The sequence below is a fragment of the Chelonia mydas genome, chromosome 7 (genome assembly GCF_015237465.2).
Source record: "Chelonia mydas isolate rCheMyd1 chromosome 7, rCheMyd1.pri.v2, whole genome shotgun sequence".
In the NCBI taxonomy this organism is placed as follows: domain Eukaryota; kingdom Metazoa; phylum Chordata; order Testudines; family Cheloniidae; genus Chelonia; species Chelonia mydas.
The window spans coordinates 121,750,868-121,776,943 of NC_057853.1; the positions used below are offsets into that span (position 1 = coordinate 121,750,868).

Below are 26,076 nucleotides of genomic sequence, written 5' to 3' on the forward strand. Positions count from 1 at the left end.
GCTCTGCGTGCAGTACAGCATTCTGGCATGTGGTACCGTGAGACCCCATCCCGGGCTCTCAGCCTCGCCCAGGGCCATGCCGAGCCAGGCGGTTTACAGTCTAGGCAGCCAGGTCCCTGCCCCACGGAGCTGGCAGCCCAGACGGGTGAGGTGTGGGCAGGAGAACATGCCATCCTTGGGGTTTAGCATGTGTCTTGCTAACGTCACATGTACTGTTCTGAGTCTCTCCCCCCCGCCCCCCCAACTCCCCACATCTGTACTGCCGCTGCTTCGCGGAGGGGGGGAGCCAGCACAGCGGGAGGCTGTTACCACATCTGTCTGTCTACGGTACTTCCGGCGCGCCCAGCACTGCAGCACTGAAGTGTTGTCCCCGTCGTGCAATGCAGGTGGTAGGAGACAGCAACCCTCCAGTGGAAAGCACGTGCACAAACAAACCCCCTATCGCACACCAACAATCCTGCTGTTGCACACACACGCCCTGATGTTATCAGCTTCACCCGGCTCCATGTGTTATGTCATGGCCACCAGCTGGGCTGACACCAAGGCCCTCCGGACCCGAAACATGAGTCTGCATAGCCGGAGATCCACGCCTGGGGCCAGAACACCCCCCATGCTCAGCCCTGACCCCACCATCCTTCTGAACTGTGGGCAATAGGGCCCCTCCTCCCCCGAGAGGCTGGGGCGGCAGCATCGGGGCACCTTGTCCTTTCAGGAACGGTAACGGGTGGCACTCCCGTAGGAAGCAAACGGGGTCCCTTCTCTTTCGCAGGGAGGCAGCAGTGAGGGACCCCAGCACTTACACCATGGGGCAGTGGGCGTGGGGCAGGCTCCCTCTCTACACCCTCCCCAGGAGCTATCATGTTTTATTCAGCCCCCCCGCCAACAATATCTTCCCCCTTCACCTAGGCCTGCACGTGGGTATACGGTCCTGTGCCACGCACACGTGCGAGCACACACACAAACACACACGCGCGCCAGCATGCTGCGGCACCTCACACTTCTCTGTCCACTCATGTTCCTCCCCGCCCTGAGGCAGGCGCAGAACACCACGTGATCCCATGCCTGCGGACGCAGCTCCGACCTGCTGCCCCGGCAAGTAACACATCTCTGCTGTGGTACCCACAGGAGACGCACAGCTAAGCCCACGGGGCAGGTTGGGGTGCTCGATGCATCCTCACCATCCTGTCTCTGGCTGCACTGCAATTAACCCCCCGTGGCCAGCCAGGCCAGCTGACTTGAGTTCGCAGGGATTGGGCAGTGGGGCTGCATAACTGGGACCCTGCGAGGGGAGAGGGTACCACAGCTCAGGCTCCAGCCCGATACCAGATGTCTACACAGCTGTTTAGACCCCGCCAGCCGGAGTCAGGCCAGCCATGGGGGTTTCACGGCAGTGTAGACGTAGCCACAAGGCCCACTCCCACTAAGCAAGTGAGACTCCTCACATGGGATCAGGGCCCCAAGGTCAGCCGCGACAGGGCTAACCCCTCTCCTAGGGGCCATCCAGGACCACCCCTCTGGCACAGCCACCCCGTAACCATCCCACTGAGCCCCAGGTGGGGGAAACCCCATGCCGAGCCTTCCTGCGCTGGAGCAAGCCAATAAGCAGAGTCAGCATGGGGAACTCCCTGCAGGGGGCTGGAGCATGCCATCTTCCAGCAGACCCCAGCCAGGGCAGGGGGGACCCATGTGGCCCTGCCCTCACCCTGCTGGTCCCCCCCTTTGGGAAGCTGGCAGCCCCCGCATGCCCATGCTCCGAGGCTGTGCCTGGTCTTCTGTGCCCTCCGTACGCCAGGCATGGCCAGCCACCGTCTACCTGGTGCACAGCATATAAATCAGGACGATGTACCACTCCTTCGGCCCTGCCGCAGCTCGCCAGGCCCCCTGCAGGCAACTCAAGGCTCTGCCGCTCAGACCAGCTGCCTCTGCGTGCACCGGTGTGTGTGCAGGTAGAAGTGCACACGTGTGTAAAACCACACACTGCCGCCAACAGACCAAAAGGGCTGTTACACGTCAATCAGGTCTGCTGCAGCGCCCACGCACCAAGCGACCGACGGACCTGGGCACCGAAAGCTACAGAAATGCAGCACGGCCCAGCGGACAAAGCTCTAGCCTGCGGCTGAAGAGACCTGGCTCCTGTTCCTGACTTTGCCACCGCCCTGCTGGGTGACCCTGGCCAAGTCGCTTCCCCACTCTGTGCCTCAGTTTCCCCTCTGCCCCCACCCTTTGTCTACGTTGCCTATTTAGCTAGCAAGCTTCTTAGGGCAGGGCCTGTCTCTCTCTATCTCTGCATCTGTGCGATGCCCAGCACACTAGGGCCCTGATCTTCGCAGCTACACACTTCCACAGCACACATACATAGTAACAACAATGGGTAGGGGAAGGCAGATAAGTATTCGAACACGTTCAGATGGTGCCTGAAATGAAACGTGTGTGTGTTCATCCCCGTGTGTTTAAATGCTCTTTGTGCTAAGTGGGGATGCCGACGCAGACACCTGAGCTCACCCGCAGCTTGGCTGCTGTTGTATTTTCAAATACTGCAAAATTGGGCAATTTTCCCCCTTATAAGATCCAGCAGGGCACCAGATATTCCAGCGCCCGCGTGACAGTCACATGGCGCAGAGACGTGCACGGCACACGCGTGAGTGTTCGCACACCGAGCGCTTGAAGGCCGGTACCCCAGGACACCCAGAGAGAGGACATCCCTGTGATTCCCCCAAAGGCTCAGCGGGCAGCTCACGTGGTCCTGCCCCACTCTGACGACAGCGGGTCCACGTGGCTGCAGCAGCCCCAGCTGTTTATGGTTATAGCGGAGTTAATAATTAAATAGGTGCTGGCTGGAGAGGGAAGGCTGGGATGCAGCTGGGGAGGGGCAGGTCCATTCCCTCCCTCCTGAGGCACTGGGGCCCCTTCTTGCATTTACAGGGTGCAGCCCAGCAGGGCCCCTTCACCCTGAATTCCCACATCTCTGGGGCCCTGATCCCATTTCTGTCTGCCGTCCCCCAGGTCCCTCCACAAACTGACTCTGCCCCGTGCGTTCTGGGTGTGCGGGGGGAGGGGAGAAGGGTCTCCGAGCCGGCAGTGCGGGGCTTATGGCTACTGAGCAGCCCAAGTGGCACCCAGGCCCCGTGCTGCAGGCAGGGTCTTGGGCTGTGAGATAGGCAGCAGCTGGCAGGGGCCTGTCGCATGCGCCGGCCCAGGGCAGGCCCAATTGAACACGTCAGGTGGGAGATCAGAGGCACCGAGGGTGGCTGGGGGGACTCCCGCCTGTTTCCAATCCCAAGGCCAGGGTGTAACAGCCCTGGGAAGCGAATGCCTCCGCGTATCTCCACCGCTGCCCAGCCCTGTCCCAGAAGGGCCCTGCTCTTGTGGGGTCTCCTTGGCCTTGCCAGCGAGCAGCCAGCCAAGGACTCAGGCAGCCTCAGACGCGGGGTTCTTGTGATCTGGTAGGAATTGAGCTGAGATCCACCAAACTCACTGCACACGGGGCCCGGCTCCGCCAGCCAGCTAGCAGCATCTCTCTGGCACTGCTGGGCAGGGAACGGAGAGCCTGAGACACAGGGCTCCAGTGCACAACAGCGGCCCCCCGAGGCAGGCAGGCCCCCAGGCTCGGACTCACTGGGGCCACAGGTCAGGTGGCGGATTACAAAATCTGACCCTGTTGTCTGGCGCAGCCTGTGTCTTCAAGCCCAAGGAATCCTGGGTGGCACTCGTTCCCAGGGGGCTGCTCCCCCTCACAGCCGGACCTGAGGGGGCTGCCCCCAGCAGCAGGGGATCCCCCTCGTCCAATGGAGTCCTGCCAGCCCCCTGACCTCTGTTCTGCTGCACCCTGCCAGGCAGAGCAAAGCCAGCTCTGTCCAGGTCCTGCCCTGCAGCCCCCCGCTATTCCAGCCCCGGATCCCCCAGGAGGAGCTGGACACATCCCCTGCACGCAACACCCTCTCCCCTCACACACAACCAGCCATGTTGCACGCACAGATCACGGCAGCTGCCACCACCAGGGCAGGGCTGAGTTCCCAGGCTACAACCGTGGCCCACACTTCACTGCTGGCCTGAGCTAGATGTGAGCCAGCCTTCCCGAGGGGACAGGGCAGCCCGGCAGCTGTCGCGCTGCAGAGCCCCCGCCCTGGGGACAGCCCCGGGGCCAGGGAGTGGAGAACAAACTTCCATCCAGCAGACCCCAGGGGGGCCAGTGAGGGGGAGTATGGACACCCACCTAGGAGCTGGCCCATTCCCCTGCAGCTAGCCCTCTTGCCCCTCCAATGGGCCACGACCCATACAGTATGGGGGGCCCCCCTCACACCTCGCTCAGGGCTCATCTCACAGGGAGTAACCACCTATCACACGTATATGACACTTCTCAGGCTGAAGCCCTTCACAATCTCTACACACGCAGCACTGCTGAAATGCAGCCACCTCTGGGGTGAAGCACAGCAAGCAGCTGCCACCAGCAGGCTGCATGAGTGGGGATATTCTGATCAAGGAAAAGTGGGGATATTCTGATCTTCCAGCCCCAGGTAGAGCAGACAGGGGTTTGGATTATAAGGTCTTGACCCACACAGCAAAACCCCGGGCACCAGCCTGCACCAGGCACAGTCCTTGTGCTGGAATGTGAGTAGCCGACCACTGTGTAACGCCAGCTGAGTGTGACTCCGTCCCAGCCCCCTGGCCAGCTCCTGCAAGGCTAAGAGCTGGTGGCTCATGACTGGCCACAGGGGTTGGAGCACCGGGTCTCTGGTGTGTGGGGCCGAAGGGGCCCCCTCGGGCGGGGAGCTGCACAGACGGAGCCGAGCCCCGGCCTCTGCCCCGCAGTGGAATACAGCAATCAAAGGCCTTGCGTCCTTGCTGTACGGGGCGGGGAAAGTGAGGGAGCCTGGTGGAGAGCTCAGCCTGGGACTCCAGGGACACCAGCTAGTCCAAAGCCTGAGACTTTGGATTCCCAGCAGTCCCCTGCAGCCATTAAGGCAAGTAAATTAATACGGGAAAATACCCCCCCCAGAGCATTACGCTCCATCAGTGCCTGACGGTTGCTTTCCCTGCCTCGTCTCTAAACACAGGCCTGGGATTTATCGATCGAGTCCCAGCACATTCCCATCACGAAACTCCTTTGGCTGAACTAGAGAATTCGGCCCCACCCCCCAATCATTCCACCAGCCCCCAGCACCAAAACGCCCCTTCCACTGGGACTGGCCAGGAGTACATGCCCCCTGCAGCCAGGCACAGACCCACTCACAGTGACCAGCCCGTCTGCCACCACCAGGATCAATCAGCCTAGGAACGAAGCTGCCACGGGCCCGGGGCAAGCGCCAGCCGGGACAGGGTTCAGCACCGTACTGCCCAGCATCCCAGGGCTCCCTCGCTGCACAGCTCCCCAGCACCCAGCGCAAGGTGTCTGGTATTCAAAGTCTCCACAGGGCAGGCCCTGGCTCTGCTGAGACGCCCCGTCCTCCCGCGCTGTGTGCGCACAACTCCTGCCACAGCTGTCCCCCACCGGACCAGTGACACCATCAACTGTCAGGAAAGGTTCGTGAGCGTGGGAGACAGAACTGTCCCAGGCAGCGGGGACTATGGAACTCACTGCCACAAGAGAGAGGAGAGACTGGGCCTCATGACGCTCAGAGCTGGGACTGAGATTCTTCACACGCACACACACCCCGCAGAGGCACACAACACATGGCACAGGCACACACGGACATACAACACACAAACCTCACTCTCATTCATGTTAAAAAAATCTAACTATCCCCATGACTCCTCTGAGCAAAGAGCGATTGCTCCGTCGGGAGGGGGCTCAGATACTGCAGGGCCTGGGATCACATAATGCACCTAGACAAACAGGTCGCTGCAAGCCACCCCGGCAGGCAAAGCTCATTGGGCTCACCAAGCTGCCAGAATTCTTGGAGAGTGTCAACAAGCACGTGGACAAGGGGCATCCAGTGGACATAGTGTACTTAGATTTTCAGAAAGTCTTTGGCAAGGTCCCTCACCAAAGGCTCTTAAGCTAAGTAAGCGGTCATGGGATAAGAGGGAAGGTCCCTCTCATGGATCAGTGACTGGTCAAAGGGTTGGAATAAACACGTTTCTCAGTGGAGAGAGGTAAGTAGCGGGGTCCCCCAAGGATCTGTACTGGGACCAGCACTGTTCATCATGTTCATAAACAATTGGGGAAAAGGGGTAAGCCGGGAGGGGGCAAAGTTTGCAGATGATACAAAATTACTCAAGATAGTTAAGTCCCAGGCAGACTGCAAAGAGCTACAAAAGGATCTCTCAAAACTGGGTGACTGGGCAGCAAAATGGCGGATGAAATTCAGCGTTGATAAGTGCAAAGTAATGCACACTGGAAAACAATACCAATTACGCATACAAAATGATGGGGTCTAAATTAGCTCAAGAAAAAGACCTCGGAGTCGTCATGGATCGTTCTCTGAAAACATCCACTCAATGTGCAGCAGCAGTCAAGAAAGCTAACAGAACATTGGAACCATTAGGAAAGGGATAGATAAGACAGAAAATACCATAATGCCACTATATAAATCCATGGTACATCCATACCGTGAACACTGCATGCAGTTCTGGTCGCCCTATCTCAAAAAAAGATATATTAGAATTGGAAAAAGTACAGAGAAGGACAACAAAAATGATGAAGGGTATAGAACAGCTTCCATATGAGAGATTAAAACATCTGGGACTGTTTAGAAAAAGAGACGACTAAGGGGGGATATGAGGGAGGTCTGTAAAATCATGACTGATGTGGAGAAAGTGAACAGGGAAGTGTTATTTACCCCTTCACATAACACACGAACCAGGGGCACTTAATGGAAGTAATAGGCAGTAGGTTGAAAACAAACCCAAGGAAATTCTTCACACAACGCACAGTCAGCCTGTGGAATTCGTTGCCAGGGGATGTTGCGAAGGCCAAAAGTAAAACTGGGTTCAGAAAAGAACTAGTTAAGTCCACAGAGGACAGATCCAGCAATGGCTATTAGCCAGGATGGTCAGGGATGCAACCCCATGATCTGGGTGTCCTGAAACCTCTGTTTGCCAGAAGCTGGGAATGGGCCACAGGGAATGGGTCACTTGGTGACTCCCTGTTCTGTTCATTCCCCCGGGGGCACCTGGCATTGGCCACTGCTGGAAGACAGGATACTGGGCTAGATGGACTTATGGCTTCACATCATGCCCTGAAGATCAACAGACTCAGGCTGTGTCAAACCAACAGAGGAAACAAGCTGCAGAGCTGAGGGCTCTCAGCTGAGAATTTCCACCCAGCAATGTTAAGAGGAACGTGAACTCCCCTTGGCTTCTGGCCATGGGGGTGCGGGAGAGGAGGTGTTTTGCTAGAGGCTGGGAGGAGGGAATGGGGCCTTTTTATGATGATTATCTATTTGTATTATCGGAGCCCCCAGGAGCCCCAGGCCACGCCAGGCATTGCACAGACAGAACACAAAGATAGTATTTCTCATGGAGAATGAATCATTCACCCTGAAAACATCCCACCTCCTGCTGGATCATCAGGCCACGGCGGCCAGGCTGTGCCTGCGAACCCAGAAATGTGCACAGAAATTAGTCATCTTGGACATCAAATCCCATGGGGCTCCTGCAATTAAGCCCTTTGGATCCCGCATCTTGGAGTCTGAATGGGAGAAAAAATAACTCCAAGTGGCCAGGGCAAAACTCTGGGACATGGAGCGAAAATGGCTGGAGGATGGTGAGTGACGGGGAGGTGCCCAAAGCCATCGCTGCTAGGACGGGGCTTATTCACCATCTACATCAGGGGTCGGCAGCCTTTCAGAAGTGGTGGGCCGAGTCTTCATTTATTCACTAAAAGAAAAGGAGTACTTGTGGCACCTTAGAGACTAACCAATTTATTTGAGCATAAGCTTTCGTGAGCTACAGCTGAAGTGATGAAGTGAGCTGTAGCTCACGAAAGCTTATACTCAGATAAATTGGTTAGTCTCTAAGGTGCCACAAGTACTCCTTTTCTTTTTGTGAATACAGACTAACACGGCTGTTACTCTGAAACCTGTCATTTATTCACTCTAATTTACGGTTTCGCATGCCAGTCATACATTTTAACGTTTTTAGAAGGTCTCTTTCTGTAAGTCTATATAATATATAACTAAACTATCGCCGTATGTAAAGTAAATAAGATTTTAAAAATGTTTAAGAAGCTTCATTTAAAATTAAATTAAAATGCAGCGCCCCCCGGACCGGTAGCCAGCACCCGGGCAGCGTGAGTGCCACTGAAAATCCACTCGCGTGCCGGCTTTGGCCCGCGTGCCATAGGTTACCTACCCCTGGTCTACATCAACCACCCGCAGCCGGGTGCACAGCGCGAAGGGCAGCGGGTACCCAGCTGGGAGGAGCTGCAAAGGGCAGGGAGCACAGAGAGATGCTTTGAGCAGGGGGTGGGACTAGGTGACCTCCTGAGGTCCCTTCCAACCCTGGAATTCTTTGATTCTATCACCCAGGGGGATCCAGAGAGACCTGGCAAACAGCGAACAGACAAGTAAATCCACCGGGGGAAAATAACCCCAGCCCTAGAGCCAGCCAGCGGTGAAAGCTGGGGACAGGGTGACAGCAGGCAGCGAGGAGTTTGCAATCTGAGACAGCTGCAAAAGAGGCTGGAGCCACACACACGGTGGGTGGGAGGTAGGCTCTGGTGTAACCACAGAGGCAATGTCACATTCACTCCCACGCGCCACATTACAGAGAGAGACGGGGAAAGCAGGGGAGCTCAGCACAGAGCAGCAGAAATGGAGAGACTCCCCCTGTAGCTGGGGGGAGTCCCCTCAGCTCACCCTCTGGGGAGACAGACCCTGCCTTCCGCCCCCACCCCCGCCCCTCTTTGGCTGTTTGCACACTGAGCTCTTCCCGGCAAGGACTGGTTCTGATTATATACCCGGCACAGCGGGGCCCTGATTTCGGCCACGGGGGGACGAGAGGGGGGTCTGTGGTGCACCCGGCCCAGCAGGGCCCCAGTCTCAGTCCGGGGCTCGAGGTGCTGCTGTCACACACATCGCTAGTGACTGGGCCGCCGGAGGGACTCGGCCACGGGGAAAGGCTCATGGCAGGGTGTGCCTAGCGTGGCCGGGGGGAGGGTATGCAGAGCCAGGCCAGCATCCTGCAGGAGTGGCTGGGCATGTAGGTAGGAGCAAGGGGAGGAAATGGGGAAAGGAACCTCTCAGACCCACACTCCCAGCCAGGGAACTGAATCAGGCTGAAAGCGATCCGCTCTCCAGGAACGGGGGGGGGCGGGGAAGCCCCCAGACTCAGAACAATCCCTCCTGCTGGGACGGGGAGGGGCTGGAACTGCCAGCAGCTGCGCCTCACCCTGGGGCCAGCTCCATCCCTCAGCCTCCAGCCAGGTGCTGTCTGCTAAATCTGGGCTCCCCCCACTCCAGCTGCTGTCTGTCTTCTGTCCCCTGGGCCCCCACAGCTGCTGCGGAAGGGGGCGGGGAGGGAGCCTTTGCTATACGTCCCCTCCACAGCCTCTGCCTTTGGGTCCAGAGCAGTGAGGTCAGGGTGAAACCGACCTGATGCCTGACAGTTTCCCTGCTGGGCACAGGGCCTGGCAGAGCTGCCTGAAACTGACCGGAGCCTCGTGAATTTCACTCCCAGTGTGGCAGAGCAGCAGCCCCAGGGCTGGGAGCCCTTGTCTGCAGTCTCCAGCCGGTGTCGCCGCACTGTTACGCACCTCGCCCACGGGGACAGCTGCTCCCAAAACACCAGGGCCACAAACGCTGGGGGTTTCTAAAACATTAAAAGCCAGATTCTGCAGAAGTGGATGGCTCAGCCCCCAGTGGTGGGTGGGTCTTTTGACACCCCGTAGCAGGTCTTTGCATCTCTTAACGGCTCTGGATTTCAGCTGGCCACATTAGAAACCATGGCCCGGGCACGTCAGCCAGAACCTTGGGGTTTGACAGCTCCCGGCCCCATGGATTTTCTCAGGTTACAGAAACGTTCTGGTTTCTGGCCATTCTCCCAGCCTGAGGCTAGTCTCACCAGCCAGGCCGCTCCCGCTATCTCCGCACAGAAAGGTGGTGTGAAGAGGGTCTGGCTGGGCCAGTGTCCTGGGACCACATGGGACTGTGTGTGTGTGTGTTTTCCCCTCATTTATGTTGGTTTCTCTGGGAGCTTTTTGGTCAAGTCAACCCAGGAGCTGCACATAGATGGGAACAGACCCTGGCCTCCTGCAAACCCAGCACAACTTCCACCTGAGCATCCCTCAGGCCATCAGCAACCATCCGCTAATCCTCACACCCCCTCAGGGAGAACAGCACCAGCGCCAGTCTACACAAGGCGAACCTGAGGCACATCACTCTGCCCAGAGTCACACTGCAGGCCAAAGGCAGAGCCAGGAACCTGATTGCCAGTCTTCTGCCCCACCCACTCCCCTCCCAGAGCTGGGAATAGAACCCAGGAGTCCTGGCTCTCAGCCCTCCCTTTTCTAACCCACTCCCCTCCCAGAGACAGAACCCAGGAGTCCTGGCTCCCAGTCACCCCTGCTCGAACCACTGGAGAATGTCAACTCCATAAACTATAAATATTGATTTTAAAATCAGCTTTTCCGTCCCCCATGAGGGCAACCCGGGTGCAGTGTCTCCCTAGAACAGTCACCGCACGGTTTATTATGCGCTTGTCTCCCCCGTTCAGTGCCGGGCGGCTGAGTGCTCCTAAGCTGCTCTCCCAATATAGCAGCAGCAAACGGCTCCATCAATAATGTATCGCTTCTGTTTCCTTTTGCTGCTTCTTTCCGGTTACTGATACGTGCCTCCTTCCTGTGGAACAGCCGCCCCGGTTCTGCCAGCTGGGCCGAAGGCAACCTGCTGCCACAGCCGCGAGCGCCTCGCCAGCGCCCACCAAACCGACGGCCACTCCGACCGCAGACTCTGCCCTGCCCGGGGGGGCTGCAGGGCGGGAAGTATCCCCTAGCCCAGTGGTTCTCAATCCTTTTTCTTTTTCATTTCGAATGCAGGCGCGGCCCCCTCTGGAAATCTACCGTTCAGTTCTGTCGCATCAGTTTTCAGCCTAAGTCTTTTGCGGACCCCTTAGACGTAGTCCACAGACCCATGGGGGCTAAGAACCCCTGCCTTAGCCCCACACACCAGGGCCACGCAACACCCAGGGGCTCACTGGAGTTTCAAGGGGGGAAAGACAATTAAAGCCACTGCCAAGCACAACCTGTCCCAGCAAACGCACTGATGGAGCCAGCAAATGGAACCAGGATACAGAGGGGGCCAGGCGCGACACGGAGATCAGGTGCGGGCAAAACCAGCACAGCAAGGAGCGTGTGTCCTGACGGAGGGGAAAACCAAGAGGCTTCTCAGGGACCCTGCGATCTCAAAATCACCCTCCGTCCTGATCCACAGCCCCCTGCTAGCCCAGCACCCCCCCCTGCTAGCCCAGCACCCCCCCCAGCTCTGCCAGTGCCCCTCAATCCCGACCCACAGCCCCCTGCTAGCCCAGCCCTGGGCTCCTGAACACACCTGCTCTGCCAGGGACCCACGGCAGCCACCCACCCCCTAGGGGGAAGCTTGAGGACAAAGCCCCCCTGCCCTGGCCCCCTCCACAGTGTTAACATGCTGCCCCAGAGACCCCACAGGCCCTGGCTTGGGTGGCTCTTAAGAGCCACTAACTCATGTCTGTTCCCGGTTCCCTCTGCAAGCTGCAATGGTTCTAAGGCCCAGAGTTTTCCTTCAGCAGTCCCCAGTGGGGCAAGGCCCCCGCTAGCACTGCCCCTAGCTTGCTCCTGAGCCCCAGCCTGCCCTGAGGCCTGGGCCACACTTCACCCCTCTCCCACGCCCGAGGGACCAGCGGGAAGGCTGGGTCTGGGACCCCTGTGGAGGGGGTCTGCACTCCTGGTATCAGAGAGCCAGCTGCAGCCCCCCGAGGTGTGTGTGTGTGATGTGCACTTGGGGGAGGAGCCATTCACTGCCAGCGTTCGGGGCTGGTGGGGTGCAGTGGGCAGCTGCAACCATTGCTGAGCTTTGCCTGCAAATTCGCCTTCGCTTCTCCGGCCTCTCCTCCTTCCACAGAGCCTGGAGCTGGGACCGGGTTGCTGCACCGGCAGGAGATTCTTTGAGGCTTGGAGCAACGTGTGCCAGGTGGACCCTACAGCGGTGAGAGCCGCACTGGAAATCCAGTGCCACGCGACCTGCCTCCGAACAGCGCGCTGCCCGTGAGAACTGCTGCGCTGGGAACTTCCCCCCAGCAGTGCCCTGGCACGGCCAGCCGGCCTGCACCGGGAGCCGCTCAGCCAGCTCAGAGACAACCTGATCCTACGTCGCAGTGCGCACTGGGCCCCGTCCAAAGGGTGACGCCAGCTCCCCGCCCTGCAGAGCCTGAGCCAAGGGCCTCACAGAGAAGCCAGCGGCCCCGCATGACTCACACCTGCCCAGGGGGCAGTTTCGCTAGGGAGTCCTCACACCAGCGCCCGCAGCACAAGGGGACGATGAGATGCAAACAGGACACCAAGACAGGCACCGTCCCGGCCGACACCTCAGCACTGACGGGGGCCTCCAAAGCCGAAAGTACAAGTCCCTACAGCCGGAGCTAAAAAGCCAGGCCCTGTGTCTGGCTGCACCAGACTCATCTTCCGAAGATCAGACCCCCCAGGGGGACACGTCACACACTGATCTGGGAGCTCCGAGGCACATGGCCCGCACACCTCTCCCCACACTGCCCTCTCCGATCACGCCAAGATTCACAGCCGCAGGCCAGGGAGAGCGCTGAGCCTCCAACAACACCAGCCCCTGCACCTGTGCTCAGGGAGAATCCCCACGAGCTGCATGCAGTGAAGTGCCTATGACACACAGCTGGGCACTTCTGATTACGCCCACCGGCCAGCCCAGGACAATACATTGGGTTCCCAGTTCTAAGAATCCTCCATCAAGGCTGTTGCTCGTCCCCACCCCATCCAGGGCCCAGCAAACCCCAGTGGGGTCTGTGCACAGGGGACGACTCCAGGAGCTCGACCCCGCTTTGCTTTGGCCCCCTGCCATTGGCTCCTACTCTGCCCTGAGCCTGGGCCAGCCGAGCCCCCAGCCAGGGTGCCCTGGCATTTCCAGCCCGTTTCCCTGGCAGATCGTGAAATAAAGCAGGTCATTTCACCTAAGCACTTGGGGCAGGGACTGTCTCTCTGTCCCCTGTTTGTACAGTGCCTGGCGCAGCGGGGACCTAGGCCTTGGCTGGGCTCCTGGGCACTGCCACCATCAGATAACAAATCACCATCTGTGAAACAAGCCAAGAGTCCCCCACTTCGCAGCTTCTGCTGCTGAGCTCCTGGCACCCCTCCAGCTTCCAAGCTCCCTGCGTACCACCCTCCCATCCCCCTTGGGGTCAGGGAACGCTCTCCTGCCAACCCCCCCCAGCATGCCAGGGGGCTGCCCCAGTGCCACCCAGGGCCCTTCCACAGCTCTCCAGCCGCGCGCCGGACCCACTGGTACTGGGCAGGGGGACCTGGTGGGCTAACCCTAATGCGAGAACCAAATGGGGACCCTGTGTCCCCGTCCCCCCCAGTCCTTCTGCACTACGGCTACCTGCTATTACTGCACCCAGCTCTGGGGGCTGCGGGACGCACCCCTTCCATGCCAGGGCCTGGGAACGCGGGATTACAGGAGGGGCAGGCTGTTATCTGTGGTCACTGGCGGAGCCCCAGAGGGGTGGGGCTGGCATCTGTGACACTTGGAGATCAAACCCTCCCTAACGGTCCCTCTTGTTTTGACCCAGGCCCAGCAGCTGAGTGTGTGTGTGTGTGTGGGGGGGGGGGGTGATGGAAAACTCCACAGTTCTGAAAGACAAAGACCCAGAGACAGCAGGGAGCTGGGTTCAGGGCCCAGCCCTGCCTTCTTCCCACAGACAACTGTCCCATGGGACCCACACCAGAGACCCTGCAGCCAACAGGATAGGTTTCTGTGAGTCCTGGGTGCCGTGTGTGTGTGTGTGTGTGTGTGTGTGTGTACAGTCGCGTGTGCAGGCGGGGGGACGTGTGTATGTACAGTCGCGTATGCATAACAGGCCCCCCCACCGCCACCAGGAGCCCCTCGGGCATGCTGTGTGCAGACCCCAGGCGGTGCTCAGCACAGCTGGGGCTGGCAGGACCCTGTGCTCCCACCAGGGGCTCCCCCGAGCCCCCCAGCAGCAGCAGGAAACCACAGCCGCACCCTGCAGGCAGACTGATAGACATCAGGAGAGGCAGGGGAAGGGAGCCTTTAACGCTCCAACCCCCCCGCAGCATGCCAGGGGGCTGCCCCAGTGCCACCCTGGGTCCCTTCCGCAGCTCTCCCGCATGCTGGCCCCACTGGTTCTGGGCAGGGGGACCTGGTGGGCTAACCCTAATGCTAGAACCAAGTGGGGACCCTGGCCATGGGCCCCTGCCTCCTCCCAGCGCTGACCCTCCCGGATCACTAGGCCTGCCTGGGCCCAGCATACAGGGCAGGCAAAGTGCAGCCCGCGGGCCAACACAGAGAGGCTGGGCTTGGAGACAACAGACCCTTCTTGACCACAGCAGAAGCCAGGTCATCCGTACAGGGACCTCAGTAGACTCCTCCACCCCAGGACAGGGGGACATATACTGCAGCATATCTGTGCAGCACTGCCCCCCACTGGGGACAAACCAGACCTGCTTGGCTGTGTGCCATAAGCCCTATACTGCTAGAGGAGAGTCTCCAGGAATTGCATTTTGGAGCAGGAGGATCTGGCTCTGTCCTGCCACGGCTGTGAAATGCCCATGGCCAATGCGTACAGCCCTGTGACGGCTGTGGGGGGCCGCAGGCACACACATGTTTATGTTTACTCGTGCGCGGATGTGGGGGACCCTTGACTCTGGGCAGTGTAATGTGCGTGTCACCCGCAGGGGCGCGGAGAATCAGCGTGGAGCCGAGCAAAGCCACGCGGGGGCTGTGAGCAGTCACAGGCCTGGCGGTGGAATGCGCCTTACGCTGCCCGGACGCCCCGCCAGGGACGGAGCACACAACGACCTAGCCCGGCATCTTCCCCCAGCTCCTGGGCTCCAACCCAGCCTGCTGCCTCCCCTCCCTCCCCGAAAGATGCAGACACCCTCGCCGCCTGGCTGGCGTCTGTGTGCACCGCTGCCCCTCGCCGGGCAGCCCCACCTGCCCAGCTCCCTGCTAGCAGCCCCACCCTGCCAGAGGAGAGCGCCCCCGGTGGTGTACGGGACCCAGGGGAAGCCCCACAGCTGGGGAGCAATGCGTTCCTGGGGGAAGGAGTGACACCCGCCCAGTGGGGGAGCGGCTTGACGCAGCCACGGAGAACCCACCTGGCTTGGGCTGGGGAAAACGTCTCCCCAGGAGGCTGGGACACCTGCCACCCCCCGCGCTGTCCACACCCGTATAGCCGAGAGCTCCTTCCACAAAGCAAGAGCCGCCCCCAGGCACCCAGGCGGACAGCTGCCCTCCGCCTGCGCTTGCAGTTTCCACGGGACAAGGCTTCTCCTTCCCTTCTGCCCTACCCTGTTGGGCGGCGGCACCAGGCGCAGTCAGACAGCTGCTGCAGCACACCCCAGAGGTAGCTGCATTTCAGGGGTAGGAAAAGTGATTCCTATATGTCTGGGGCACCTCACGCTGGGACGTGCTCAGCTGCCAGAGGCTGGGCGACCTACGTGACCCTGCAGCCTGGGGCTAGGTGCCAGCGCTGCGTAGCTCCCGTCACCCCCTCGGCAGGGTGCCACCCACAGGCCCCTCTCTCCACTGCTCTGCTCGCCCGTCCTCTGCTTTGCAGGGTGTCAGGCTAACCCCAGGCCCCCGCACTGACCCCCCACACCTGGCCAGATGCCAAACACTGGGCTGCATGCACTCGGGGCAGACACTGTGCCCCGCTCCCCATAGTACCCGCTGCTGGGAACCCTCCCCCATAGCCAACCCTGCCCCGAACCCACCCCCACAGCCAGCCCAGCCCCCCTCCCCACAGTACCCCCTGCTGGGAACCCTCCCCCACAGTCAGCCCGGCCCCCCTCCCCACAGCACCCCCTGCTGGGAACCCTCCCCCATAGCCAGCCCGGCCCCACTCCCCACAGGACCCCCTGCTGGGAACCCTCCCCCATAGTCAGCCCGGCCCCGAACCCGCCCCCATAGCCAGCCCGGCCCCCCTCCCCACAGCACCCCCTGCTGGGAACCCTCCCCCATAGCCAGCCCGGCCCCACTCCCCACAGGACCCCCTGCTGGGAACCCTCCCCCATAGCCAGCCCTGCCCCGAACCCACCCCCACAGCCAGCCCGGCCCCCCTCCCCACAGTACGCCCTGCTGGGAACCCTCCCCCCATAGTCAGCCCGGCCCCGAACCCGCCCCCACAGCCAGCCCAGCCCCGCTCCCCACAGCACCCCCTGCTGGGAACCCTCCCCCATAGCCAGCCCGGCCCCGAACCCGCCCCCACAGCCAGCCCTGCCCCGCTCCCCACAGTACCCCCTGCTGGGAACCCTCCCCCATAGCCAACACTGCCCCGAACCCGCCCCCACAGCCAGCCTGGCCCCACTCCCCACAGCACCCCCTGCTGGAAACCCTCCCCGATAGCCAGCCCTGCCCTGCTCCCCACAGCGCCCCCTGCTGGGAACCCCCTCACACCCGAACCCTGCCCTGAACCCTCCCCCACAGCCAGCTCCACCCCACTCCTCACAGAGCCCCGAGAGCGCCACACCAGACACAGCCTGGGCCCACAGCGCTGCCTCGGAGGAAAGCGGCGTCCCTGGCGACACGTGGGGGCTGCATGGGAGCCATCTGGAGCCTGGAGGGCTTCCCGGACGGGGAGCAGGACCGGGAGGCTGGGCCTGGCAGCTGCCTGCCTCGTGTCCCTGGGCCAGTTACTGCCTGACGGGTTTTCGGACACGGATGCGGAGTCCGGGGGCTCCCAGGGCCTGATTCGCAGAGTGGCTGGACACTGAGAGCTCGCTGCAGTCAGCGGGAGCTGGGGCTCAGCGCCGCTGGGAATCGGGCCCTGGGCACCGTGTGATGGGGGCGGAACCTCGTGGCCCCCACAACCAGAGCCCCTTGGCTGCCCCAGCCCTTGAGGCCCCATGGGAACAAGGCTCGGGTGCCCCTGGGGTACCAGCAGCAGGACCCACAGGCATGTGTGTAGCTCACCCATACGGCCACGTGGGAGCCACACGGCACAGACACCCCACTGCAGGCTGGACAAGTTCCTGCGTAGCCACCTCGGAGATGCCCCCACAGCCCCCCTCGCCCAGACACCCCACCTGCACCCCCAAACCACCCCAGCCCCCCTCCCTCAGAGACACCCCCACACACCCTGCCTGCACCCCCAAACCACCCCAGCCCTCTCCCTCAGAGACACCCCCACATCCCCAGACACCCCACCTGCTCCCCCAAACCACCCCAGCCCCCCTTCCTCAGAGACATCCCCACACACCCCGCCTGCTTCCCCAACCCCCACACACCCCACCTGCACCCCCAAACCACTCCAGACCCCCTTCCTCAGAGACACCCCCACATCCCCAGACACCCCACCTGCTCCCCCAGCCCCCCCCCCCCACAGACACCCCCACGCTCTCCGTTTTGCTGTGGCAAGAGGAGGAGGCCGGCCAAGAGGCACCGAGGGGCTGATCCGCAGCGACTCGCACTAGGGCTGCTGGGGAGCCCAGCGCGTGGGAGGAAGGAGGGTTTGGTGGTTAGAGCAGAAGCCTGCATGTCAGGACACCTGGGTTCTCTCCCTGGCTCTGCTACTAGGTCCCTGCATGAGCAAGTCACTTCCCCTTTGCAGAACCAGGCCCCTGCTACTCCCCACCCGGCTCCTGGCCCGACAACGCTGCTCGCTGCCCCCCTCCCCGGGGCCTGTGACTCAGTTACCAAGGGACAAGCCGGGAGTGCTATGGAAACTGCCGCCCCCAGGGGTCAGAGCTCAGCCGGGCTCCGGCAGCTGCCAGACTCCCCCCCGCCCGGCACACAGGTCTGCAATTCAGCAAAGGGCAGGGCCCCGGAGGGCCCCAGGCAATGGCGGGGGGGGGGGGGTGTGCAGGAGCGCGAACAGGATGCTGGGTGGGGAGGAACACCACCGCCCTGGTGGGGCCTGTTCCCTTCTCCTGCTGTCTCTCCATTGCTGGGGCACAGGGGTTGCGCACACACTCACCCCCTAACCTCACCCCACTGTGGGCTCAGCACAAAGGGGAAATGGGGCAATGACCCAACGCCCGCCGCTGTCCACATGGGTATCCACGCTGCCAGGGGGCACAGAGCTCCGACACCCCCCCTGCCCCACAAAGCAACTCTCCCCCGCCACCTGAGCTGCAGGAGAATCCCCACCCCCCGTTAGCTATAGAGGGCCTATGATCCCCGTGCAACGCAGCGGAGCTGTTCCAATCCCACCAGGCCGAGGGCAGCGCTCAGACCCTCGCAATGCCCCGCTCGTTACATTGCACCAGCCCCCAGGCTCAGTTCTTTCACCCGGGCGCAGGGCAAGGGGTGGGGGGCCAGAATTGCTGATGCAAGATGGGGGGGTGCAGGAAGGGGACGAGCAGGACCACTCCCTCCAGGAGACAGGGTATCTGCCCTCCCCCCTCTTGCTTTTTCGCCCCTAACAGAGCAGAGGGAGAGGGGTGGCCATGGACCCCGCCCCCTCCATGGGATGAGAGGTTCCTCGGGGCTGGGGGAGCGGCAGACCCCCCAATGGCCAATCCCAAGCAGGAAACTCCTCCAAGTTAACACAGCCCCAGAGCGCAGCCTGGGCCCAGCGGCTCATTAAATGTTTCTGGCTGGCAGGCGGCCAGAGGCAGAGGTTGTTTGTTCTATATTCCCATAAACAGCCCAGGCAGGGCGGGGGGTGGGGGGAGGCGGCTGGCGGGGAAATCTCTCCCTGCATTTCGAGCCCTGCGTGGGGAGGGAGGCAGGAACGGATCTCGCACACGCATGCACACACACGCATGTATATCCACTCCTGGCTGTTCCCCCTGGGCAGTAACACGCACACCCCAGCCAGAGAGGGGGAGATGTGTGGGGAGGACTGGTTGGCTGGTGCTCTGGGAGCCCTAGGAGAGGATTACGGCTGCTCTTGCAAGGGGTGGGGGGAAGGGCCGGACTCAGTGACCCCACAGGGCTCTGCACCATATGATGGCCGAGGAGCAGGGAGGATATGCCCCCCAACTCCCGTGTAAGGCCCTGCCTGTCACCACTACTGTGCCATGCAGCGGGCACTGCCCCCCAACACAACCTCATGGCGGAGCTGGGTCGGGGGCCGGTGCCCCACCCCAGGCTGCAGCGGGAGCAAGGAGGCGGTAGGGCCCGTTGGCGCTGCCCGGCGGAACCTCCTCAGGGCCGAGGGGCCCCCCGCACCCTGGGCAGAAGGGGGTGCGGGCCCCGTGCGCTGGCTGGGGAGTGCCCGGCCTGGGGGGCTGCAGGGCGCCGGCTGGGGCTGGCCCTTTAAAGGCTGGCCGGGCTGGCAGGGAGCTCACGTGACTTTCTGCTCGAGGAAGCAGCGCTCTGGCTCTGGCAGCTTCCACGGGAGTGGGGGAGGCGGGTGGGGGAAGGGGCCGCCTGGAACCAGTGCGGGGGAGGGGCAGCCGGGCAGGCACCGCAGGGCCCCCTGCCCCGAACGGAGGGGGAGCAGGCTGGGGGGGCTGGGCCCTGGGGCTGCACAGCCTGCTCTGTGCCCTGCTGGGGGGGCTGGCCCCATGGTGGGGGGCGGGCAGGCCCCTGTGCTCAGGCTCTCTCACCCGCCCCTGAGCACAGCTCCTCACCCCACGCACAGCACGGCCCGAAGTGGAGGCAGCTGGAGCCACACCGCGCCCGGGCCACCTCACGGCCACACGCAACACGCTCCTTGCACCCGCCCCACTGGACAGGCGGAGAAACTGAGGCACAGAGCTGAGTGACTCACCCAAGGTCACACATAGTGTCTGTGGCAGAGCAGGGATTGACTCCAGGTCTCCTGGGCCCCCGGGCCACCCCTGCCCCCGCTCCAATGCGACCCACAGATGATAGCATCAGCCCCAGCCAAACCCTTCCCAGTCGGGAGAAGGGGAGCGCTGGGGAGGGCTCAGCCCCACAGCCAGCCCCCAGGCCATGCCCGGGAGGCCCAGCTGGCCCTGCCAAAGGCTGCTCACAGACAGGTTCTAGGCACATCAAAGCCAAGAGTTTTCAGGCCAGGCTCAGGGGGCATCAGCTAATGCCCCACATGAGGAAGGGCCTCACCACCTGATGGCAGGGGTATGCCGGGCTTGGGAGGCAGGGTGACTGCCCCCGCTCCCCCCACTGCCCACCGCCCTGCCAGCCAGACCCCGCACCCCACACTGCCCGCCGGCCCTGCCAGCCAGACCCCCCACTGCCAGTGCCCACTAGCCCTGTCAGCCAGACCCCGCTCACCGCACTGCCCGCCGGCCCTGCCAGCCAGACCCCCCACTGCCAGTGCCCACTAGCCCTGCCAGCCAGACCCCACTCCCCACACTGCCCGCCGGCCCTGCCAGCCAGACCCCGCTCCCCGCACTGCCCGCCGGCCCTGCCAGCCAGACCCCCCACTGCCAGTGCCCGCTAGCCCCGCCAGCCAGACCCCGCTCCCCGCACTGCCCGCCAGCCCCGCCAGCCAGACCCCGCTCCCCGCACTGCCCGCCAGCCCCGCCAGCCAGACCCCGCTCCCCGCACTGCCCGCCGGCCCCGCCAGCCAGACCCCGCTCCCCGCACTGCCCGCCGGCCCCGCCAGCCAGACCCCGCTCCCCGCACTGCCCGCCGGCCCCGCCAGCCAGACCCCGCTCCCCGCACTGCCCGCCAGCCCCGCCAGCCAGACCCCGCTCCCCGCGCTGCCCGCCGGCCCCGCCAGCCAGACCCCGCTCCCCGCGCTGCCCGCCGGCCCCGCCAGCCAGACCCCCCACTGCCAGTGCCCGCTAGCCCCGCCAGCCAGACCCCGCTCCCCGCACTGCCCGCCGGCCCTGCCAGCCAGACCCCCCACTGCCAGTGCCCGCCAGCCCTGCCCGCCAGACCCCGCACTGCCCGCCAGACCCCGCACTGCCCGCCAGCCAGACCCCACTCCCCCCTCACTGCCCGCTGGCCCTGCCAGCCAGACCCCACAATGGCCCTAACCCGTCAGTGCACTCTCCCCACAGTCTGCTGTGCCCTGCAGGTCCCCAAATGGCTTTGGACAGACGGGGCAGAGGAAGGGAGTGAGGGAACGGGAAGGAAAGGAATAAGCAACATCTCACCCGCTCCCCGGCGCCCCCACATGCCTGAACCAGCACTGCCCGCGTCCCCAGCCACTCCACATCCCCCCCAACCCTGGGCCTTGCCCCGGCCAGCTCACAGCAGCCAGGCACAGGGCCTGAGGGGCACCGAGGCCTGCTGCTCCTCCCAGCATGGGGCAGCCGCTGCACGGCTCCAGGAGACCCGCTCTCGCCCCAGGTGCTGCCTGCACCCAGCTTGTGCCCTGGCCATGCCCAGGCAGCCCCTCTGAGCGCTGCCAGGGGCTGCACGGGGGACAGGGAAGGGCGGCCAGCGGCCCCTTAACAGCCAGGGGGTTACAACCGTCTGTTTCCTCTCTGAGTTAGAGCAGGCGGGTGCTCACGGCGCCAACTCCACCGCCACTCGGGCACACCCGTCACGGTGCCCCGACCCCCCCAGGCCGGGCCAAGGGGCACCACCGCCACTCGGGCACACCCGTCACGGTGCCCCGACCCCCCCAGGCCGGGCCCAGGGGCACCACCGCCACTCGGGCACACCCGTCATGGTGCCCAGACCCCCCCAGGCCGGGCCAAGGGGCACCACCGCCACTCGGGCACACCCGTCACGGTGCCCCGACCCCCCCAGGTCACGCCAAGGGGCACCACCGCCACTCGGGCACACCCGTCACGGTGCCCCAACCCCCCCAGGCCAGGCCAAGGGGCACCACCGCCACTCGGGCACACCCGTCACAGTGCCCAGACCCCCCCAGGCCGGGCCAAGGGGCACCACCGCCACTCGGGCACACCCGTCACAGTGCCCAGACCCCCCCAGGCCGGGCCAAGGGGCACCACTGCCACTCGGGCACACCCGTCACAGTGCCCAGACCCCCCCAGGCCGGGCCAAGGGGCACCACTGCCACTCGGGCACACCCGTCACGGTGCCCCGACCCCCCCAGGCCGGGCCAAGGGGCACCACCGCCACCCCGGCACACCCGTCACGGTGCCCAGACCCCCCCAGGGGCACCCCCACCCGCCCCCCGCTCCAGCACCGCCGCCACGGGGCCCTGCCCCCCACCCCGCGGCCAGGCGGCGCCCCCCTCCCCTGGACGCCCCCGGCCCCCGCGGGCCCGTCTCCCCTTCGCGGGGACCGACGCCCCTTGGGCTCCGCCGAGCCGGGCGGAAACCCAGCCCGCCCCGGCGCCCCCCGGGGGCCCGCCGCTTGCCGCCCCCCCCCCCGCCCCACGGCGGCAGGCTCTGCACGCCCCAGGCCGCCCCCCCGCGCCCCACGGGGAGCCGGGGTCCCTGCGCCCAGCCCGGCCCCCCACTCACCGGGGCAGGCGCACCCCACTGACATCTTCACATGCCCGGCCGGGCCCGGCGCGCTGCGAGCCGCCCCCGCGGCGGGACACGAGCCGGCCGCCCGGAGCGGGGCCCCCGGCGCAGGGGCTCCCCGCGGCGCTGCTCCCACGCGCTGGCCGCCCCGGGGGGAGTCACGGGCGCGTGACGCAGCGCGGAAAAAACCGGGCCGGAGCCGAGGGCTGGGACATGGTGATTGGGCTGCGCGCGCGCGCGTGCGTGCGTGAGTGTGAGTGAGTGAGTGTGAGCGAGCGAGCGCGTGTGCGCGGCGGGGGCAGGGCCAGCGTGCCTGCGTGTGCGGCTGCGTCTGGGGGGGCGCAGGGACCCGTGTGTGTGCGCGCGTGTGGACGTGCGTGGGCGCAGTCTGTGCGCGTGTGGCCCTGGGTGTGCGCACATGCGTGTGCGTGCGTGCCTGTGTGGCCCTGCATGTGGGTGTGTGCATGTGTGCGCACAAACGTGTGGGGGAGGGGGGGTCCGTGTGCAGCTGGGTTTGGGGGGCGCAGGGACCCGTGTGTGTGCGTGTGCGGCCGTGCGTGTGCCGCCATGCGTGTGTGCACTCTGTGCATGTGTGGCCCTGTGTGTGCGCACATACGTGTGTGTGCGTGCGTGCGTGCCTCTGTGGCCCTGTGGGTGTGCGCATGTGTGCGCACAAACGTGTGGGGGAGGCAGGGTCCGTGTGCGGCTGCGTCTGGGTGTAGGCATGGCCCCGTGTGTGTATATACATGCATGTGTGACTGTGTATGTGTGTGTACATCTTTGTGTGCATACGTGTATGTGTGTGTGCATGTGTGGCCATGTCTGTACGTATGTGTGGCCACCCTATGTATGTGTGTGCAGGTACATGTGTGTGTGTGAGGGGTGGGTGATGGCAGGGCCAGAGTGCATGTGTGTGCAACTGTATCTGGGTGTGCGCATAGGCCCGTGTGTGCACGTGTATGTGCATGTGTGGTCATGTATGCACGTGCGTGTGTGTGCAGCTACGTGTGTGTGTGTATACCCATGTGTGACCATGTATGTGTGTGTACTATGTTCAGGTGTGTGTATGTGTGACCGTGTGTGTGTGCGCATGCACATACGTGTGTGTGTGTGCCCCCTCCTCGGCATCCCTGGCGCAGCACAGGGGTGAGGACACCCCACATTGCCCGGCTGCGGCAGCCCCTTCCCGAGCGGGTTGGCCTGGCTGACCCCTCTGGCTGGGCCTGGAGCTGACGGGGCAGCGCATGGGGACTGGGCCCGAACGGAGCCGCGGGGCCCCATGGGCTGCCTGGTGTAACATGAGCCACCCGGAGCCAGGCGGGGAGACAGAGGGGGGCCGGTTGGGGAGGGCTAGGGGGGTGGGGAAGGAGGTGGGAGGTCTAGGAGGAGGAGGAGGCGGGGGGGCAGGGAGGTGAAGGAAAGCAGTACAGTGGGATCAGGGAGGAAGAGGCTGCGAGGGGGTGCAGGGCGGTAGAGGGGGCTGGGCCGGGGCGCAGTTGCCTGTCTCTAGTTCACAGGCAGTCACTGGTCACGGCTGCCTGTCGTCCCCCCCCCCGGCGCCCGCTGCGCTGCCAAGGCAAGAAGTGCCCATGTGCCTCCAAAATGCCAGTTCAGCCCAGCAAGGAGCCACTGAGCCCCACCTGTGCAATGCCGGCGGGGGGGCAGGAGGGGCGAGGGAAGGGCGCAGCCTGGATCCCTGTGCCCCATGCAGTGCCCGGGGGGGGGGGGGGGGGAGGGGAGAGGTTAAGGTTGGATCCTGGTGCCCTGCGCAGTGCCCGGGGGGGGGACGACAGGTGTTAGGGGGTTAGGGTTGGATCCCTGTGCTGTGCCCGGGGGGGGGTTAAGGTTGGATCCTGGTGCCCTGCGCTGTGCCCGGGGGGGGGGGGGGGGTTAGGGTTGGATTCCTGTGCCCCATGCAGTGCCCGGGGGGGGGGGGGTTAGGGTTGGATCCCTGTGCTCCATGCAGTGCCGGGGGGGGGGGGGGGGGGGGGTTAGGGTTGGATCCCTGTGCCCCATGCAGTGCCCGGGGTGGGGGGGGGTTAGGGTTGGATCCCTGTGCCCCGCAATGGAGCCGGAATGCAGTGCCCCAGGGGAGGGGAAGAAGCGGAATTGGAGGGCCCCAGGGATCCGGCTGCTTTCTCTTTTGGGGGGGCGGGGGGAGGGCGTGCTGTCTCTGGGGTCCATTGTCCCAGTGAGCTTGGAGAGCCAGCTCTGGCTCTTCTGCTGGGGGACTGCCCCTGGGTCCCATCCTGGCCCCTAGACCCCCAGTCCCTTGCAGGGGTCATGCCCCCTGGAAACCAGCTTTGGGTTTGCTTCCCCACACAGTGGGGCCCGCTGGGAGCAGGGCAAGGAGCCCCGCTGAAGCCCTGGGCTCGTCTCCCTGGGCAGACAGGCAGAGGGGGCAGGGATAGGGACAGACCCACAAAGGGACAGGCCGCAGTGGGGAAGGAGGCTGCTGGAGAGACCTTCCCCGCGTGGCTCTTCCCAGCATCCTCCGTGTCTTCCTGAAGTATCCCTGAGCACTGCAGCCCCCCCGCCCCCCCCCCCCGCTCAAGTGGGCCAGCCAGCTGTGCCCTGCTCCCCACGGCCCAGCCAAGCTGCTGCCATCCCCGCCCCCGCTGGGGCAGGGTTAGGGGTCCGCGCTCACCCTCCGCAGCTGCCCCCACTAGAACAGGCCAGGATCCCTGGGTCCCGCGCCCAATGCGGCCTGCCAGGCCCGGGGGCCGTAGCCCTGGGCCCAGCTGCTGCCGGAGACACGCACAGGAAGTGCTGTGCCACGGAGGGGCATGGACGGGTGCTGGGGTCCCAGCAGGGCTGGTTGCCAGCATCCCCCTCCCGGCCACTTCTGGGCCACTTCCTCTGCTTGGCACCAGGCCAGCCCTCTCCTGGCCACAGACATCCTGGGGGGAGGGGAGGGGAGTTTAAGCTACACCCTCCCCCCTGCCCCTAATGACAGGCGGAGCCTGCCCCGGGATAGGCAGCTGGGGCTGGTGCCCAGGGGGCAGGGAGGGGGGACCCTGCCTCTGTCCTGGTGCTGCCAGCCCCCTCCCCACCAGTGCCAACTCCCCCCTTAGGCATCTAGGAAGTGCCAGGCCAGGGACTGGATCCGCTAGGGGCCGTCCAGCCCAGCATCAAGTCTGACCCCGGGAAAAGGTGTAAGATGCCCCCCGATGGGCACCTCTGGAATATCTGGTCCCTGGGGAGAGTTTCTCCCCGGCTGTGGAGCAGGGTTCTTGTCTCGGGGCTGTGAGCATTTGGGGAACAGCTTGACTCAGGAATCGGGGCCCTGCTGGCTCAGCGCCAAGATGTCCAGGGCCCTGTCGTGGGTGAGGGCAGCCTGTGCCAGGTTGGGGGGCAGCCTGTGCCAGCTTGGGGGGCCACAAGACAAAGGCCGTGGTTATCACTGGCTCTGTGCTGCCCCCACCTCACAGGCATGGGGCCTCCAGCCCACCCCCTATGGCTGCCCCTAGGCCAGGAGCACCCCTTGCCCTATAGCTGCCTGCTGCCCCCACTGCTGTGAGGGCAGGCTGGGGGGCGCAGCCCCTCCCTGGCAGAGCTCAGCCTGGGGGGCTCTGGAACAGCAGGGAAGAGGGGTTGTGTATTGGGGTGGGGGCACATGGCAGCTTATAGGGGCC

At 63.8% G+C, this 26,076-nt stretch overlaps 1 protein-coding gene across 2 annotated transcripts in view; it reads right to left on the minus strand.

Moving 5' to 3' along the window:
• LDB1 (LIM domain binding 1) overlaps window positions 1–22,654 on the minus strand; it is a 49,243-nt gene extending 26,589 nt beyond the window's left edge. The window contains exon 1 of one of the 2 annotated variants that reach the window (XM_043551092.1): window positions 22,439–22,654. In XM_043551092.1, coding sequence (XP_043407027.1) covers window positions 22,439–22,463 — 25 coding nt within the window. In that variant the 5' untranslated portion in view covers window positions 22,464–22,654. The remainder of the gene's footprint in view (window positions 1–22,438) is intronic. The other variant, XM_037904246.2, reaches the window with a different exon arrangement.
• Window positions 22,655–26,076: the final 3,422 nt, after the last annotated feature.